Source organism: Notamacropus eugenii, chromosome 3 (assembly GCF_028372415.1).
Source record: "Notamacropus eugenii isolate mMacEug1 chromosome 3, mMacEug1.pri_v2, whole genome shotgun sequence".
NCBI lineage: Eukaryota > Metazoa > Chordata > Mammalia > Diprotodontia > Macropodidae > Notamacropus > Notamacropus eugenii.
In genome coordinates, this window is record NC_092874.1 from 157183679 (window position 1) to 157204131 (window position 20453).

General features: G+C 34.7%; 1 protein-coding gene across 3 annotated transcripts in view; it reads left to right on the forward strand.

Annotated features, from left to right (window-relative positions):
- Positions 1-20116, forward strand: part of GNAI1 (G protein subunit alpha i1) — a 101434-nt gene extending 81318 nt beyond the window's left edge. For all 3 annotated transcript variants that reach the window (XM_072653197.1, XM_072653199.1, XM_072653196.1), the window contains 3 exons: positions 11498-11627; positions 12553-12706; positions 18001-20116. In XM_072653197.1, the coding sequence (XP_072509298.1) occupies positions 11498-11627; positions 12553-12706; positions 18001-18191 (475 nt within the window). In that variant the 3' untranslated portion in view covers positions 18192-20116. The remainder of the gene's footprint in view (positions 1-11497; positions 11628-12552; positions 12707-18000) is intronic.
- The last annotated feature ends 337 nt before the right edge of the window (positions 20117-20453 follow it).

A 20453-nucleotide genomic window follows, 5' to 3' on the forward strand; every position in this document is an offset into this window, starting at 1 on the left:
CACTGTTATCAACTGTTTACACTGTTCTTTGAGGTGAAATGTGCTTTTTGTGGGTGAGGATACTGAATCCCAGAGGTTAAATGAAGTTCCATATTAAAGTTTACTGTATTTTTAATTTTTATCTGTAGAAATAGACCTTCACAGAAGATGTAGAAAAAAACTACTAGATTTCCAAAATCCCCATATACCTTATTTTATATACCAGGGTGCCTGTGTTATTTATAAAATTTAATGTATTTTTCTCATCTTTTTGTTTCTGACTGCTTCCTGGTTCTCCTATGCTAAAACTTACTTCATGCTTTAATTTCCCCTTTTGACTTCCTTGTTTTCTTTTTCTATTTAAATCTTTATGTCATGTTTGATTCTCTTCTGCCTTACTACTATTCACATTATTCTGTTTCTTTCATCATTTGAACAGTCTGAGTTCATGGAAAATTAAGGCGTATATTTCAAATGAACTGGGAAATTATAGTCACGTGATCACTAAGTTCTAGGGACAAGTGTACAGTAGCAGGACTGCTCTATTTTATTTTGTTCCCAAACCATTTTTAGGCTGTTGTTATTAGTTCTTCCATATTTGTCAAAATTTTGTTAAAGTTACAGTTTTGTTCTCTAAAAAAGACCAATTTCAGATCACTATAAAACAAATGGTGTTATGCCTCCTCTTTTTCAGAATATGTTTAATAAACATCATTTCTTAAATATCTCTAGTATGTCTAGCACTAAGGAAGTTGTCAGAAGCCTCCCCTTCATTGAGTGAGATATTACTATAGTCTTTTCATCATGAAATAGATTCTATTATGAAGCAGTCTCATGACATGGACCAAAAAACATTATTGGAATGTCAACTGATTAACTGGTTTACTCTATGTCAGATGCTTTTCTAAGTTCTAGTGTCACAATGAAAAGGCAAAAACATCTCCTGTGGTCAAGGAGCTTTCATTTTAATAAGAAAAAATAGCATATTTATAGATAGGTATATACAAGACAAATACAGTGTAGAATGATAATAACCTGAGAGAGGAAGGCACTAGAAGCTGTGGGGACCAGAAAGAACCCGTCATAGTTGTTGCTTTAGTTTGGTCTTGAAGGAATCAAAGAATTCTAAGAATCAAATGATATGAGAAATAATGTTCCAAATATGAGGGCAGCCAATGCATGGAGGGAGCACAGAAGTCGGAAATGACTTATGTAGGAAGAATAAAAAGAAAGTGTGGGTGTAAAACATAGAATGTTTAAGGTCTGAAATATTAAGAATGGGTCATGTTGGCAAGATCTTTAAATATCAAATAGAGGAGTTTATATTTGATCCTACAGGTAAGAGGGAACCATTTTATCCTAGAGGTAATAGGGCACTTAATATATTGAATTGGAGAAGGGATGAGATAGCCAGACCACCATTTTAGGAAAGTCTCTTTGGCATCAAGTTGGAGTTAGTAAAAACATGAAACAAGAAGTATTAATTAGAAGGGTTACTGGAATAGTCCACGAGAGGTTATGGAGATCTGGAATAGAGTAGTAGCAGTATGAAAAGAGAAAAGAGGACATGCAAAAGACATTTGGGAAGAGAGAGAGCTGGGGAGGGAGGGAAGGAGAGAGAACAAGTAGTCAAAGATTATATTTATGTATGTGTGTGTGTGAGTTATGTAGATGTGTGTATGTATGTGTGTGTATATATATGTATATATATAAATTATGTATGTATGTACACACACACGCACAGAAAACAAAAATAGAACTCCAGGCTTAAAGTTCAGTTAAAAGTCCTCCAACTTTTCAACTGTTATAAAATATTATCTGGATACTTCATTGTTTATGATAAGAAATGTCCAATTAAGTTTTCCATATTATTTATAGAGTTTTCATCATATCTTGCAAAAGTTTCACTTAGTTTCCAACAAAAATTCTAAACCATTCTGAGGTTACATGAAAGTTATCTATCAGCATTTGTAGTTCTTGTATAGTTTTTAGAATACATTTTCTCCCTTTTCACTTATCCTCACCTTCTTTTAATTTGATTGAAAGTTTTGTGATATAAAGGCATCCTTTTAGAGGAGATTAATGTATGTAAGTAGAGATTTTGTAATTCTGTTCTAGAAAGTCCAGGAATAGAATTACATTAATAATAACACAGAATTTTACTTGTGGTGTCAACCCAGGAGGAAACCTGACAATCATCAAATAATTTGGGAAAGCCCTACGCTCCAACATTAGTTGCGGTAGTACAGAACATTGTAGGTGACAGGTACATCCACCTGGGAACCTTTTCCAATCATTTGGATTGCTTGAGTATCAAAAAATAAATAATGTGTATTCATTCACTGTTTATTGTTTTTTAACATCTATGGAGAAGGGGATGTCGCACATAACTAAGCTTTCTAATATCTAAAGTTTTCTCCAACAAGGGTCAATTTTTGTTGTTTTGTCAATTTGGGGGGATCTTTTTATCAAGTACATTTTATACCATCTTTATGAAATTGACTTTTTGCACTAAGTTTAATTTTTTCTGGATGACTCAGTTATCATTAAGATCATGTATTCTTTATATTTTTAATACAGTTCTACCTATGCTTTTTCGTTTTGTTTTTCATCTTCCTTCCTGTCAGTTTGTCTAACATCATTTCTCATTTTGTCTGATTTTAATAGCAGCTAGACTCACCCACTTCCAGCTTTCCACTTTTTTAACAAAAGTTGTTATGAATTATAAAGTATTAGTAAGCTTTCCAACAGGAGCCTCAGGGCTGTCTTTTACAGCTAGGGATTTGTGCATTACCATGAGTTTTAGGAGTAGAGTTATAGAGAAAGAAAATACTGAGCACTTTGGGCATACTCTCTCAGGAGGTTTTACAAGAGACAAGTTTAAACAGATTGGAAATGCATGGATGGGTTGAAATCAACATCCTTGGAGGAGTGCACAGTTAGACAAAAGAATGAATTGATTGAAGGTTCAGAGATCTTTTCACTTATTTGCTACTCAAGGGCTTGTTCTGGAAGGTTGCGGTTGAAGATGTCTGGAATCCAGATAGATAATGGGCTGCTGCTAGATTTTTTTCTCTGTAATCACTACATGATTTCCATTTTGGAGTCCCATGGCATAGACTCAAAAGTGTTAGAAATGTTAGAAACCTTCAGGGTATTTCCTAGCCTCCTAAAATTCATTGTTCCCTAACTTCAGGAGTAAATAAAAATTTTGGGAATGAGAAAACAGATAAGAATAACACTGAATATGAAGGCACAGATGGATTGTGTTCTTTGCAGATAGGAAGAATAACAGGTCCATTAACACAAGGAAGAGACTGTTTATGCAAATTCATGTATAATACCACTTTCACTTAATACTGTCAGTTTATAGTTTATGGTCAGGAGACCTAGGGTGTTTATTCACTGTGTGCCTCTAAGTGTCTGTGACTTTTTGTGTTTACTTCCTTAATATTAAACAAGAATAAATGCCTCTAGCTACTTTTCTCACAACTATAAGGATAATGCAAGATATTGACTACCTATATTGAAAAATTCATCACTGATTAATTTTAAGAAATTAATAATGAGTAGTTCAGCTTTTAGAACATAAAGCAGATCTGCTGTGGAACAGTTGCTTTGAATTTTGTCTTGCCAAAGTCTTGGAAATTCATGTTTGAGTCATTTTTTTTCCCCAGGCTGAGTTTCTAAAGTTGTGTCATGTCTTTACTAGGCAAGTACTAACCTGTTATATAAAGCTGTTTCTTATGATGATTTGTACCCAAAATATATATTACAGATGAGATAGAATTTTATAACATATATTTAGGTTAATTTAATGGCTTAACAATAATTTTGGGTTATTTAGGAATTCTTAAATTATTTTAAGTCATTTTTGAACTAGTAATGTTAGATTACTATTCTTGCCAAAGTATTGGTGTCAGTTGTCCGTAAATATTATGTGGATCTCAGAAGAATAAAAATGAAAGTATGCTTTGGATGTTCCTACTGGAAAGCCTGAGTATGATTAAGTTGAACAAAATATGTGTCAGTATATAGTGTTAACTGATTTTGACGACAATTCTCTTTTTAATTTTGTTGCTCATTCATTTCGGTCATGCCCAACTCTTCATGACTCCATTTAGGGTTTCCTTGGCATAGATGCTAGAGTGGTTTGCCATTTCCTTCACCAGCTCATTTTACAGTTGAAGAAACTGAGACAGTGTTAAGTGACTTCCCCAGGGTCACACAGGCCAAATAGGGCCATATTTGTGTATATGTAATAAATACTCTTTTTTTACTACCATAGTGGTATTTTATATGTGTGTGTACATGGATACATACGCACATGTACCTATAATGCATATCTGTGTAAGGTTATTTCTGAGTTATGTAAATGTTCTAATTATGTATGTTATAATATATAGTCAGACAGAAATGTGTAAAACATAAATGTTAAAGAAACAATTCGTAATTTTTTTATTTTTATAGGAAAGAAATTTTGCTATCACTAAACTGTCACTAAACTCAACTGTGTTTGAATGTAAATGGTATATATTTTTACTTTGTGATAATAGCAGTTAGGAAGTCTGATTGTTAGTTCAGTTTGTTTTAATAATGGTCACAGACAAAAAAGATACCTCATGGTCACAGGTACGTCAAAATGAAAGTGCATCATCAAACAAAATTTCTAAATAATGATACTTACTTTTCAGCCCCATTCACTAGTTACATGAAGGGTGTTTTGTTTTTTAAACCCAGGTGTCTTATCATCCCTGATATGTCTATTCTTAAAGTAATTGAAAAAGTTTTCATTTTTATATTTTTAATATGGAATCAAAACCAGTAAATTATTGATTTCATAGGTTTTTAAACAGATTAGAAAATTCAGTTTCCAGTGTTTTCCAATGTACAATTGTTAGAGTTTTTGAAAGTGACATCTCTTTTTTGTCTTGGTTTTTAAATGCCCTGCTTTGGCCTAGTACTATCATTAATAAATATTTCCAGGTACAAAACTTTTGTTAGATGGATGTAAAAAAAGTTAGGAATGGGTATAAATACATATTTCAAATCATCTTTAATTGTGGGTTTGTTTGGTTTTTTTAATCAACTTTTGTAATTTTTTTAACCTATGGTTTGGCTGACAAAGAGTTAATACTCCTTATTAGCCATTCTAGAAGTGTCAGCTCTACCAGTGTCTTGTATGCTGTTGACTAAAGACATATGTAAAGAGACACTACATACTGTCGTGGCAGTCTTTGACCTAAGGTCCTCTTGACTCTGAGACCTGCCAGGCTTTCAATTTAAACCTTTAACTGTCTATCACAAAGATGCTCAGAGGACTGACTCATTTCTTTGACTAATCAGATTGTTAACTTTGTTTTTTTCCTTCGTCTGTAATGCATGAGTATATTTTTCTTGATTCCCCTAGTTGCTGCCTCCCTTTCCTACAAATTACTTTTTGCTACTTTGTGCATACATTTGTATTCTCCCATCCTACCCTTGGTAGACAACTTTAAAACAGGGACTTAATCATTTGTGTCTTTATACTCACATGGTAGACATTTAATGAACATTTGTTGATCTGACAAACATGAAATCTATTTTATTTCCGTTTGTCAGCCTTTTGACTAAAACCAAGGAGATATCAATCTCTAAAGATACACAGAAGCTTGCTTTTACCCTCTCTCACAACTCTGTACCCAATCTTTACCAATGTGCAGACTTTTACCCCACCATCCATACCTCGAAATGAAATTATTTAAGATGCAGATTTGTGTTACGTGTTTAGAGCTTCCCTTCTTTCCACTTACTTTGCATGTAAACAGAGACAAGAAAACAGTACTGAGTTCTTTCCTCTTTCTTTTTCCTAGGTAGTCAATTAAAATTTCCCACCGTACCTAATTATAACCTCACCCATCATCAACTTCCTTTATATTCATCTTCACAATTTAAAAAATGCCTTTTCTTGATATTCCTTTCTTTTTAAAATAAATTACATTAATATTGAAGATATTACCTAAGTTATTGATCTGGTATTTCAGTGATTCAGAATTTTACCCTATATTCACCCTTGATTTACTTGTCAAATTTCTAGTTTGGTCTCCTGGGCTGCTTTGCATATAGTAAAGTTAAGCTAAGTTTTCATTTTCTTGGAAAAATGCTTGTAAAATTTGTGAAACATAAATAATAATAACAGCAATAAGTTATTATGTTCCTTTGTTATTCATAAATAGCTAGGTTGAAACATGTTGAAGTTTTTTCTCTGTGTTCTGCATGATTCAAACAGTTACTTTGATAGTTGATATTTTTCTTAGATGCTTTTAAGAGTCTTTCTTTATGAAGTGGTAGAATTTCATGGCATTGTGAAAGAAGACTAAAGTTGGAAGATGCAGGTTCCAGTCCTGCTATAATACTTAATATGTGTCAGACCATGTGAAAAATCATTTTTTAACCTCTCTACATCTGTTTTCTTATATGTTAAGTGAAGAAATTGAATGAGATGTTTTCTGAAGTATTTCTATCTGATGTCTCTCTCAAAAGCTGTCTGAATTCTATAGATGTGTAGTTTATCTGTGTTTTCTAGGCTAGGAGATTGTCTTGAACAATAACTTGGAAAATGGTGGTCAGACTCTTTCCTCACTTTTTTAGAAAGATTAATACTGTAAGTCTTAGGTCATCTCAGCAGGCTCTATTGTATGTTTTGTAATGTTTTTCATCATTTTTTTCAAATTGTTGTCCTTTGATCGTGTTTTGCAGCAACTTCCAGTTCTGCTCATTTGCCTTTGAGTTTAGAAATTTTATTTCCCATCGAGTATTTTTCTTCAAATTTCTCACATCTTTTCACTGATTTTGACCTTTGCTATCCATCATATTCTATTTTTTAATGATGGTAGAGTTTTTCACGTAGCAGAAGAAAAATCTCCTTAATTTGTCTTAGAGTGTATAGTATATAACTTGATGTCTTTTGTTATGTCCATCTTCATTCACTGAAGTCAATTAATTCTTTCATTCTCTGCAAAATTATTTTTTACCATAGGGTTTTAAACTTTATCAAAGACAAAATCATGACAAAGGCATGATATTCATTGATTGGAATAGTGTAGGATTTATTTTATTTCTTTTAAAAAGGAGTACTTAAACTTAGATTTGGGCAGTTTTATATAGAAATATGTATTGGTAGCTTTACAGAATAACAAAATGTGTTAGATGGAACTGTGTTGGTGGAGTTGGGAGATCATTTCTGTCTAATTATTTCTGGACATGTGTCATATGAAAATTAATCATGCTTTCGTATTGATCTGAAAAGGCTATATGAAAGCATGATACAGTTGTCAAAGTAATTTAGTGAAATTAATATTAATATGTGAAATAGTAAAATTATCAGAATAACATATTAAAACTTTTCTTGGGATGAAAACCATTTCCTAAAAGATGTTATTCTTGTGGAAACATGAAAATGTACAAGATATTCTGTTACCTACTTTCTCTAGAATATATGGTTGAGGGTACCAAAGTAATTTGTACAGTGGTATTTCATCATAGTCCAAGCACAGTGGAAAGAAAAACTAGCATTGGAAACAGGAAACTGGGGCAGAGTTAAGTTTTGATGCTCATTCTGACTTAGTTGTGTGACCATGGGCAAGTAATTTAACTTCTCTGAGATACAACCTCCTCATCTATAAAATCTGGCAGGGAACATGGCAAGTGAGATTTTGTTATGATATTGTTAAAGTTCTTTCTGTCTTTAGACCTGTGGTCTTACTATCCTCAGCATTCCATATTGACTTAGAAAGTCAAAACGTTTGTTGTTAGGAATTGCTTGGAGAAGGTCAGAATGCAGACTATCAGTTATTCTGCTGTTTATTTAATTTAAACTAACCGAGAGGTAAATGACGCTGGGATGGGAGAAAAATGGAAGCCTTGACAGGAAGTCATGACACCATGCTAAAGTTAATGATTGGGGAGAGGAAAATTGGGCACAGGCTAACATGCACCCTAGATTTGGAGAAGGATATTTCATGGCACACATCCTCATGGACTAAAACCCTTCAGCATCAGTCAGGTTAAGAGTGATGGGAGATGTCAAAGAATGAAATTCTGAAACTACACAGGGAATCATTTTTCCAACGAAAAAGAAAAAATGGTATTTATTCAAAGAGTTTTGATAGTATGCAGAAGTAACTCAATAGTCAAATTTTTAAAAGAAATATACATAGCCCAGAAGCAGGGCCAAATTCCAGGAATGATTTCATCCCCCCAAAAATGGTGTTAGGAATACTAAACATCAGAAAGAATGAAGACTGAAAGTGAGCGAGGCTAGCAATAACAATAACAAAAGAATTTTATTGGAAGAAAAAAGAGAATCTAAGAAGGGATCTCTCCTTTCCTTGCAGCAGACAGAATGATAATTGATAATAAGAAGAAAGTAGAACGACTCAATTCTTATTTCATTTCTGTCTTCTTTGTCAAGGAAAATGACCTTTACATTGGAAATGACAGAACAAAAATGATTAATGGAAAGTTGATACTGAAGATTAGTAAGGAGATAGCAAGAGAACACCTAGGTCAACTTTCTCTTTGTATTACAACTCCTGAATCTGTTCTTCATTCCCACTTTGACTTCCAGTCTATCCCTTTGTTCTTTTGCAGGCCATTACCTCTGGAGTGACTACATCATCCTTCCTTCCCTAACTCAACCTCTTAGTAAATCATTTCAGCTCTGTTGTTTTCTATATTTGAATTTTTTGCCTCCTTGGCCTTTTGTCAATCATTCCTTGCCAAATCCCAGCTTTGATTACTCCAACCACCTGCCTTTTTGGTTTTTTTTTACTCCCGTTCACCTGTAAGTGGGAAAAAATCACGAAATCTTATGAAGTTTTTTTTCCCAAATGTAACAGATTTATTCCTTTGGTAATAAATCGTATGAGACAATGATTCAACACAGCCCATCACTACTATTGGAAAAAAAAAAAAACAATCTCTAAATGAATGACCTAGAGAAAGTACATCTCTAAATGACATTCTTTTTCAAATAAAGTATTTTGATGTTTAAACATAGTATGTTATATAAAACATACTATATCATATAATTTTAGATTTTTCTGATGCATCTTAAACCTATTATGCAGTCACACTGAGCCAATACAGAAATAACAACCAGCTTTTCTTCCTTGAGTTTTCTCTGTTCCTCAGCCAGCTGGCTTTTACCATATGCAATTCACTAAAACTGTTCTCACTAATGTAATTGTTTACCACCTTCTGGCCAAGGCTAATATTCTACTCTCAATCATTGTCTCCCTTGACCTATGGATTAAAGGACCATCATTTACTTCATTTCTGTCCTAGAATTTTTTTCCCCTACATCTCTACTGAAAAACATAAGGTACTTCCATGGTAAAATTCTCATTGCCTCTAATTGCCAAGTTGAGTCTCTAATGAAGCATAGAATTATTTTACATTGTACATTTAAAATACTATACAATATGCTAATTGATAGTTCCAAATTTAAACATAGCAACAATGTAGGTCTTTTATTGCTAGATGTTTTAAGAATGTTCGTTGGTGCACTTTACAGAACTACCTCAATTCAGTTGCTAAAATAAATCTTATTTGCAGTTGTTTGAATTCCAGTAAATCTTTTGTAAAAGTTTTTATTGCAATTTTTTTCCTTAGGAAATTGAGCAGATGGATATTCATGCATGTGTATACAAATATGAATGTATATTTGTACATTTGGGCTTTTGTCCATCTCATCTAATTGAGAGTCAGCTTGTTAGAGAAGTGGATAGAGTATTGGACCTGGAGTCAAGAAGACCCAATATCATATTCACCTTTAGACATTTAAAGCTGTGTGACTGTGGGCAAGTCACTTAACCTCTGCTTCAGTTTCCTCATCTGTAAAACGGGCATTAAAATAGCATCTACCTCCCAGGGTTGTTAGGATAAAATGATATAATATTTGTAAAGTGTTTTGCAAATCTTAAAGTGCTATATAAATACTACCTATTGTTATTACCACCAGCCTCATGCTTAATCTCAGCATTTTTGTTTTGTTAAGTTATAATGAAACAATGAATGTCATCACTTTTTTACATGGCATATTGATTTATTATTTGTTGCTTGTCATTTGATATCTTTAAGTTTCATTTTTATCATCTATAAAAGTAAATGGGAATATGAACCATTCTTCAATTAATAAATGATTGAAAGATATGAACAGGCAGATTTTAGAAAAAGACATCAAAGCTATCAGTAGTCATGCAAAAATGCTCTGAATCTCTATTGATTAGAGAAATGCAAATTAAAACAACTCTGAGATACTACCTCATAAGCATCAGATTGGCTAACCTGACAGAAAAGGAAAATGACAAATGCTAGAGGGGATTTGGAAAAATTGGGACACTAATGCACAGTGGGTAGAGTCATGAACTGTTATCTAATATTGCTCTACAGGGAAAATTCTTATCTATGACAATTAAATATGGCCACTTTAATTAGAGCACCATCTATATGAATGAGTTTTTTAAACTGTACCAGTTTATGTAATGTTATTACATAAACAGTTGTTATGCAGTCTTTCCCCATACTCAGTTTAGTGCTTCTCATTAAAAGTGCCTAAGTACATAAGGGGGAAAAAAAAAAAAAGAACTACTCTTTTCCTAAAATAATGTTCATGTCATAGTCTCTTGGAAAACCCACATTAGCCTATATAAACACTTCATTAATTCTTTCTTTCCAATTGTATAAAATCAGTATTTTTTTCATCTTGATCCACAGGGTTCTCCTATGTGCACCAGAAACTGCTATGATCCACCATATCTTCCTATAATATGCTACCCATTCCTTGTCTCTGCCTGCCTATTTTACTGTCCTGCCAATTTAATTTAACTTTACAGTCCTTAATGTTATCTCTCCTGTCACATTACCATCACCCTCCCTTCTTCAGAGCCCTGACCTAAAATTACCTACTTCATGAAAAGATTCTATCCTATGTCCTCTGAAATGACAAAGAGAGAGAACTGACCTCTTTCTGATTCAAGACCTGGGTCTCTTAATTGATTGGTCAGGTCTTTATCTTCAGGTTCAATAAGTATTTCACACCACCATCCAAGACTTTTTGAACTTGGTATGATTTGTATTATATTCATCTCTACAACTTTTGTGTTCCTTTCCAGATGTTTTTATATATTTTTTGAGATATGTCTCAACTACCCAATTCGTTTGTTATTTCTTCTTGGACATGGATTACCTGTCTTTTTTTTATTTTACAATAGTACTGTGCCACTAATAGGAATTCACTAATTCTTAATTGAATACACTTATTTTTTTAGGTATTTAAAAAAAATTTTTTGTCTTTCTCACTTTTCCCACTCCCCCATGATATAATTTCAGCCTTTTAAAAAATCACAATGTTGCACTATTTTTTCCTTTTATATCCTTATCAGAATGTCTTGTAGCTATTTTGTTGACAATTCAGTATTCCTGTGACTGCTGAATATTTTGAAACCATGTCAACAAACTGTTTTTCCTTTTATAGGATGTTTGATGTGGGAGGACAAAGATCTGAAAGGAAAAAGTGGATCCATTGCTTTGAAGGAGTAACTGCTATTATATTTTGTGTAGCACTAAGTGACTATGACCTGGTTCTGGCTGAAGATGAAGAAATGGCAAGTATAATCCCTTTTTAAGAACTGAATGACAAAGTAAATAGTATTATATTTTTACCCAATATTGTTTAAAAAGAGTTTTGTTTTAGCCAGTGATTTGAAAGGTAAGCATTAAGAGAGCTTACTAGAAGATCTTTGGTAGGTCTTCTAAAAGATCTGCTGGGGAGGAGGGTTGGTTCGATGGCATAGTTTTAATAAGTTAAATGTCTCTAGTGATCCAACATAATGAGTTCCTGCATTCCAGACAGACCTTGAACTCCCACAGGAAGAAGAACTGTAGTTTCTTCCCTCCCTCCTTCCACTCCTTAACCAGAGAGGAACCCAAGAAGACAAAAAGGTCTGCATTCATATCTATAAGCACATCAGACCTGTGGTACAAAAGAATGACAATGAATTAAGAAGCAATTCTTCATAGACTAAAGATTGTATTTCCCAGTCTTTTACTTACAGCACTATGGCAGTCAATACATTTTAGCATTATGTTGTTATGTATTATATATAAAAAGTTTCATTGTTCATGTTGAAATAATATTCCCGCTGAAGCCACCACATAGGATTTTGGGGGGAGAAAGAAGGTTGAATTTAGGAGAGAGAGGTAAAGAATAGAGGGGCAGTAAATTTTTTCAGCACTACATGGGACATTATGGAGCTACCTTATGCAGATTGTAGAGGTCAAGAAGGTTTGTTTTATTATCATGTTTAACCAGCAAACAGTAACTTTCTAAAATATGTCATAAGTCAAGCAAAACATATAACTTGAGCATTTTCAGTTTTAACATATGGTTTTTCATTACGTTCATGTCAAATTAATAATGAGAAGATGCTAATTTTGTGTTGGCAGTAATTAGCTCTACTTAGAAACTAGTGCATTTCTAAAATTATTGTTACTCTTGATATAATGGCATTTATGTTGTTTTTACAATAGAATCGGATGCATGAAAGTATGAAATTGTTTGACAGCATCTGCAACAACAAATGGTTCACAGACACATCTATTATTCTGTTTCTAAACAAGAAGGATCTCTTTGAAGAAAAAATTAAACGGAGTCCTCTCACTATCTGCTATCCTGAATATGCAGGTATTTTACTTTCTTTGGAAAATTTGTCAAGTCACTTATTCTTTATGTATAGCTGAAAACTTTCTCAGTGGAAATTCACACTTTTATATGATACTGTTTTTGTAGAAACTCTTATTTTTAATTCATTTAGAGAAAACCAACATTTATTAAGAAATTGTTTTGTAATGGAGGAAAGTCTGTGTCATTTAGGGGATTAAAACTTGCTTGCTAGTCTCTAAGTAGGAAAAATCAGGGTTCAAATGCACATTCTGACAAGGTCAGGTGGTGTAGCCCCAAGTTGGTTAGTTAGTGTTTCAGTCATGGTCTAAGTAACTATTTAGGACTATAAATTTCATAATACTTGCAAATTTGCATTGGAGGAAGTTGCCCCTTCTCATGATTTAAGCCATTAGTTGGTACATTTTTTTGGATTTTTGGACTACACCTCTGACTGCATCCCTAGTGTAGATCACTCTAGCCAAGGAAATCTCCTCTACCAGTGTAGATCTGCTACCACTTACAGCCTTGCACTGTTACCCCATATCACTGATTGAGAAGTTAAGTGTCTAGCTTGGGGTTGCACAACTAGATTCTGTCAGAGTATGTTCTTTAATTCAGGTCTTCCTTGTTCCTTCTTATACAAAGTGAATTTTTAGAATACAGATTACTGTGTTAAAGTCACAAGAACAAAAAGCCATTTTGAAATGGGAATTCCCCTGGGAATCTAGGAAGGCTTTATGGACCAGGTGCTATTTTTAAAATGGTCTTGAGAGAAAGACACACATATGCTACCTCCGAACCCACTGCCCATAAAATACCTGTAAAAAAAAAAAGAACGACCGGTGAATTCTGGAGCAGCAGAAGCCACAGAACGGAGCAGATGAGATTTCTGCTCCAGAGAGCCTGAAAACCTCTCGGAAAAAGTCCCTCGTTCCCCAGACCCGGAGCGGAGCCCAACCCTGCCTCAGCGGCACGGTGCCAAAAGGAGCAGATATGAGCAGGCTTCAGGGACGGAATCTCCATCAACACGCGGGTGCCTCCACCCACAGGTGACAAGGGTCAGTGAGAGGGTCTCTTTGGCGGGTCGAGAGGGGAGTGGGGTGCCCCCATAACTCAGGCCCCCTCGAGAGGAAGCAGTGGAGGTGGGAACAGACCAGGGCTCCCCAAGCGGGCAGGAGCCTGGATCCATTGTTGAAGGTCTCTGCATAAACCCTCTGAGGGAACAGAGTCCGTGAGGCGGCCCTGCCCTGACCTGAGCACCTGAACTTTATCTCACACTGAACAGCAGCCCTGCCCCTGCCTAAAGCCCTGAGTCTGGGAAGCAGCATTTGAATCTCAGACCCCAAGTGCTGGCTGGGCGGATCTGGAGGGGAGGTGGGGGTGGAGAGGACACGCAGAAGTCAAGTCACTGGCTGGGAAAATGCCCAGAAAAGGGAAAAAAAATAAGACTATAGAAGGTTACTTTCTTGGTGAACAGGCATTTCCTCCCTTCCTTTCTGATGAGGAAGAACAATGCTTACCATCAGGGAAAAATGCACAAGTCAAGGCTTCTGTATCCCAGCCCACCCAATGGGCTCAGGCCATGGAAGAGCTCAAAAAGGATTTTGAAAATCAAGTTAGAGAAGTGAAGGAAAAACTGGGAAGAGAATTGAGTGACATGCAAGCAAAGCATGAAAAACAAGTAAACACTCTGCTAAAGGAGACCCAAAAAAATGCTGAAGAAAATAACACCTTGAAAAATAGGCTAACTCAATTGGCAAAAGAGGTTCAAAAAGCCAGTGAGGAGAAGAATGCTTTCAAAAGCAGAATTAGCCAAATGGAAAAGGAGATTCAAAAGCTCACTGAAGAAAATAGTTCTTTCAAAATTAGAGTGGAACAGATGGAGGCTAATGACTTTATGAGAAACCAAGAAATCACAAAACAAAACCAAAAGAATGAAAAAATGGAAGATAATGTGAAATATCTCATTGGAAAAACAGCTGACCTGGAGAATAGATCCAGGAGAGACAATTTAAAAATGATGGGCCTACCTGAAAGCCATGATCAAAAAAAGAGCCTAGACATCATCGTTCATGAAATTATCAAGGAGAACTCCCCTGAGATTCTAGAACCAGAGAGCAAAATATGTATTCAAGGAATCCACAGAACACCACCTGAAAGAGATCCAAAAAGAGAAACTCCTAGGAATATTGTAGCCAAATTCCAGAGTTCCCAGGTCAAGGAGAAAATATTGCAAGCAGCTAGAAAGAAACAATTCAAGTATTGTGGAAATACAGTCAGGATAGCATAAGATCTAGCAGCTTCCGCATTAAGGGATCCAAGGGCATGGAATAGGATATTCCAGAAGTCAAAGGAACTAGGACTAAAACCAAGAATCACCTACCCAGCAAAACTGAGTATAATACTTCAGGAGAAAAATTGGTCTTTCAATGAAATAGAGGACTTTCAAGCATTCTTGATGAAAAGACCAGAGCTGAAAAGAAAATTTGACTTTCAAACACAAGAATGAAGAGAAGCATGAAAAGGTGAACAGCAAAGAGAAGTCATAAGGGACTTACTAAAGTTGAACTGTTTACATTCCTACATGGAAAGACAATATTTGTAACTCTTGAAACTTTTCAGTATCTGGGTAGTGGATGGGATTACACACACACACATGCACACACACACATAGAGACAGAGTGCACAGAGTGAATTGAAGAGGATGGGATCATATCTTAAAAAAATGAAATCAAGCAGTGAGAGAGAAATATATTGGGAGGAGAAAGGGAGAAATGGAATGGGGCAAATTATCTCTCATAAAAGAGGCAAACAAAAGACTTACTAGTGGAGGGATAAAGAGGGGAGGTGAGAGAAAAACATGAAGTTTACTCTCATCACATTCCACTAAAGGAAGGAATAAAATGCACACTCATTTTGGTATGAAAACCTGTCTTACAATACAGGAAAGTGGGGGATAAGAGGATAAGCTGGGTGGGGGGGATGATGGAAGGGAGAGCATGGGGAGGAGGGAGCAATTTGAGGTCAACACTCATGGGGAGGGGCAGGATCAAAAGAGAGAACAGAAGTAATGGGGGACAGGATAGGATGGAGGGAAATATAATTAGTTCTTACACAACACTACTATTATGGAAGTCATTTGCAAAACTACACAGATTTGGCCTATATTGAATTGCTTGCCTTCCAAAGGGAAGGGGTGGGGAGGGAGGGAGGGCAGATTTGCAGACAGGGGCAATTAGAATGCTCGGTGTTTTGGGGTAGGGGGAGGGGACAAAAGGGGAGAAAATTTGGAACCCAAACTTTTGTGAAAATGAATGTTAAAAGTTAAATAAATAAAAAATAAATAAATAAATAAAATGGTCTTAAAATTGAATAGGCAGTAAGCAAGATATAGAGAAAGTACTGGAGCTATACAGCAGGTAGTGAATAGTTGAAACATAGACCATGTTGAGGCATAGCAAAAGAGAGGTCTAGAAAATTAGGCAAATTAAATTGCTAGAAGAATTTTCTGTTTTGCGTTTTTACTTCATAAAATAAGGTACATTTAATATCACTATATTAGTATCATAAATAACAATGGAATTGTCCTTTTTCAGAAAGGTTTTCAGTTCTCACTGTTAATATATTTTTGTCTTGGGCTTCTCTTCTGTTTTCCCTCAATACCAGTTTACTTAGTGACCTCATCAGTTCCCGTGAATTCAATGATAAACTCCATGCAGATGCTTCTCATGGATTCAATGATAAACTCCATGTAAATGATTCCCATTTGTCTGTATCAGGCTCTAGTCTCTTGCCTGAGCCACAGTTCTGTATCACCAGCTGTCTTTTAGACATCTCAGATTTGATGTTTTGTAGGCATATCAAACTTAACATATTCAATATTGAACTCCTAATTTTCACCGATACCCTTTTCTCTTCCCAATTTCCCTATTGCTTTTGAGAGCTGCTACTCTGTTCCTAATCATTTAGGCTTATAGCCATAGTGCCAGCCATAATTACTCACACATTCCATACATCCAATCCATTGCCAAACCTCGTCGTTTCTACCTTCAGAACATGTCTTGAATATGTCCCCTTACAGCTACCACCTTAATTGAGGCCCTTATCACCTCTCACTGGGTCTGTTATAATAGCCTTCTTAATTGATCTCCCTGACTCAGTATTCACCACTGCAACCCATCTTGCAATTGCAAAAAATAAAAATCCTGAAGTATAGGTTTGATCATTTCAAACTTTTCTATCTCCAGCGCATAAATAAACATATTCAATAACATTTTTCTTGCACTATAAGATATTGATGTTAATTGTCCTACTGATCTCATAAGGGAATTTAGAACCAAATGAGAGAATATGTGTAAGAAGTGCATTATAAGATTTAATTCATAATAATGCTAAGGAGGAACAAATACTGCTTTGTGAAAAAAATTGTATTTCAATAATTTTTTTTAAAGTTGGGCTACTGTAGTAATGGAATATTATTGTGCTATAAGAAATGACAAGGAGGATAGTTTCAGAAAAACGTGGGAAGATTTATATGGACTGATGCAAAGTGAAGTAATCAGAACCAGTAGAACATTGTCCACGGTAATAGCAATGTTGTAATGATAATCAGTTATGAAAGACTAGCTACTCTAATAATTCCAGTGAACCAAGATGATTCCAAAAGATTTGTGATGAAAAATGCTATGCACTTCCAGAGAGAGAGAGAGAGAGAGAGAGGAGAGAGAGAGAGAGAGAGAGAGAGAGAGAGAGAGAGAGAGAGAGAGAGAGAGAAGTCGAGAACTATGAGTGCAGATTGAAGCAGATTTTTTTCACTTTCTTTATATTTGTTGCCTTTTTTTAACATGGCAAATATGAAAATATGGTTTGCATGACTTCACATGTATAACTGATGATATGTGGCTTGTCTTCTCAATGAGTGAGAGAGGGGCTAGAAAAAGGGAGTGAACTTGGAACTTACTTTTTTTTAAATGAATGTTAAATATAAACAAATTTTACTCCACAAACAAAAAAGTCATATTGTTTAGGTGTAGTGAGTTTTAGTGAATACCAGGGCCTACCTTGTGGTGAGGATGACTGAAATTCAACTTCTACCCTAGACATATATGCTGGTTATGTGACTATGGGCAAGTCACTTAGCCTTCATGTGTCTCAAGCAAATCTCGAAGAACAAAAGTAGCAGATGCTTTGCCAGTTGGCATCATGAGAAGGAATTTATACACAGGCATTCCTCATGCAGATGAAATTTGAATCTATGCCCCAGCTTTACTGAAATTTATTTAATTTTTTTTGTTTCACTCCTTTTCCTTTTAAAGGTTCAAACACATATGAAGAAGCAGCAGCATATATTCAGTGTCAATTTGAAGACCTCAACAAACGAAAGGACACAAAGGAAATATACACCCACTTCACATGTGCCACAGATACTAAGAATGTTCAGTTTGTGTTTGATGCTGTCACAGATGTCATCATAAAAAATAACCTAAAGGATTGTGGTCTCTTCTAAGATTTTTAAGTTTAATGGTAAATCAAGTTTCTTAAGCCAAATGTAATTAAATTTGGAGCTATATACACAGGAGCCTCACTATAGTATGACCAGCTGTAGCATGACATTCACAAGGCAGGTCCATCAGAGGGACCTCAATTGAAGATTGTTCCCCCCCACCCTCCCCACTGGAAATATCAAGAAGGACCTTATTGTAACATTGTTAAGCTTATAACAGAGTCCTCAAGCATGGAACCTAGGACAGAGTTATAGCGAGGCTCCAGTGTATGATGTTTGCATATTTGCAAATATGGAAATTATTCTGTGCATATCTGTATTTATAAGTTTAATTATTGATCTTTAGGTTTGAAGAATGGATTCACAAAATTCTAACCTGAGGGTTTTCAAGGTGACAAATATAAAGTGACTTGTGCTGAATGATAGACCAGTACTGTATTTGCCAGTTTTAAACAGCTTTATTTATGTTCATGTCTTGTAAATTTTTAAGTACAGTAATATTAAGAAACATTGAAAAACTACCTTGATTGTATGTATACTTGTAATTGTAGGAATGTTATTTGTACAAACATTGAACAAAATATTTTAAAAACTTGGTTTGTCCTCTAAATTTGTTGTTTTATTGAAATGCTCTTAAAAAAGAGGATGAATATACTTGCCTTTGGATTGATTATTTAAACAAATCTTGTACATTTTAGGTTTTTTTCTTTTTAAAGGTGCATGCTTCCTTATTCTCTTTTAGGTTTCAGTTGCAAAACTAAGATGCATTTCCACTTTTTTGATATGTTGTAGACAGTCTCCCACTTAGTGTTATACCTAATTTTTATTCATTTAACTTAAGTTTTCACTCCTAAATTTCCTATGTAATTGATCTATATATATGCATTGCCTTAATGGTGGTGCCAAGTTTAATTTTTATACATTTTAAATGAATAAGCTTTTTATTTATAAGTAAGTTGAGGTGGGTGTTGAGAGCATTTTTGTGGGCTAAAATGTGAGTGTAATAAATTTAGAGACATTCATTTGTGTATTTCCTTTGGGAAACTCCTTGTACCTAACATACATGGTAGTTTGAATAGTCTACTACTGATTCAGCACAAGCTCTAAGTTTAGCTCTATAACTAGATTCAGATTTTATTATCCTGCTATGCTGAAATTGCCCTTTGTTCTTCTTTTAGAGTATTCATATTGCCTTCAAGTGTCTTTGGTCTATTTTATTTCATTTTTAAATGTTTCATTTCTTTTAAACATGAACAATTATATTTTCAAAGTATAAGTACTAATAATTATTAGAAATAAACAATAGTCTATGCTCATAAGTGTTACATATCACTGAGATGTTGCACTTTGATAAAAAATCATTACTCTCCCATGACCTGGGCTTGTCTCCCTATGTACCTGTTTAAGCCATTTCCAGCAAAAATGCAAAGGGGCTTCTGCTTATCCCAGAAAAATTGCTAGTTTAGTTGTTTGCTTCTAAGCAAGTTACATGGTGTTTAGCTCATGTTTGATTTTACTCTGACAGTTGACATCCATCAATTTGTGCATCTGTGTTCTTTAAAGTACTTACACATGACTTTGCATTTATGTCAGTTTCAATTATAAGAGCTTTTTAAAAAAACATAATTGGAAGTTAATCAAAATTTTCTAGCTTTGTTGGTCTAAATTCTTTATGTGCCTTTTTTGAAAAATGTTTTTCATTGAATTTATTGGTGGAAGGACTGCTATATATGTTCACAGCATGAAGGTGAGAATAGAGTGAAATTATACTATGAAGAAATTTTCATCATAAGACTTATGGTTAAAAGAAAAAAACAACAAGGAAGACACATTGGTGAGCCATCACTGATAAGGACCTGAACTTTATTCTGTGTAATTCTGTGTTACTAATAAAGCCTAATAAATTTAAGATTTTTAAAATTTTACAATCAAGTTTGTTGATTCTGTGTATTGCTCTGAGTTGAGTATATTGCAGTCCAGTAGGTGTTTTAAATATTATTTTTACAAATCTTTTTTTCTTTTAATCTGTTGTATAACCTGCCCAGCCCACTCAGAATTCATGTATTGCTTAGGTCTGCAGTTTGCCCCATGATTTTTTTGTTTTGTTTTTCTTGTACAGAGCACCAGAAATTTATTAAAACTTATATTTCCCCAAGAAATGTCTTACATAAGTCTTAATTTCCCAAAGTGAAGTGACTTGAGCTCAGCCAGCACTTTGGTGTGGAAGAACCTTACATTAAGGAATAAACATGGCTTCTACGCCCT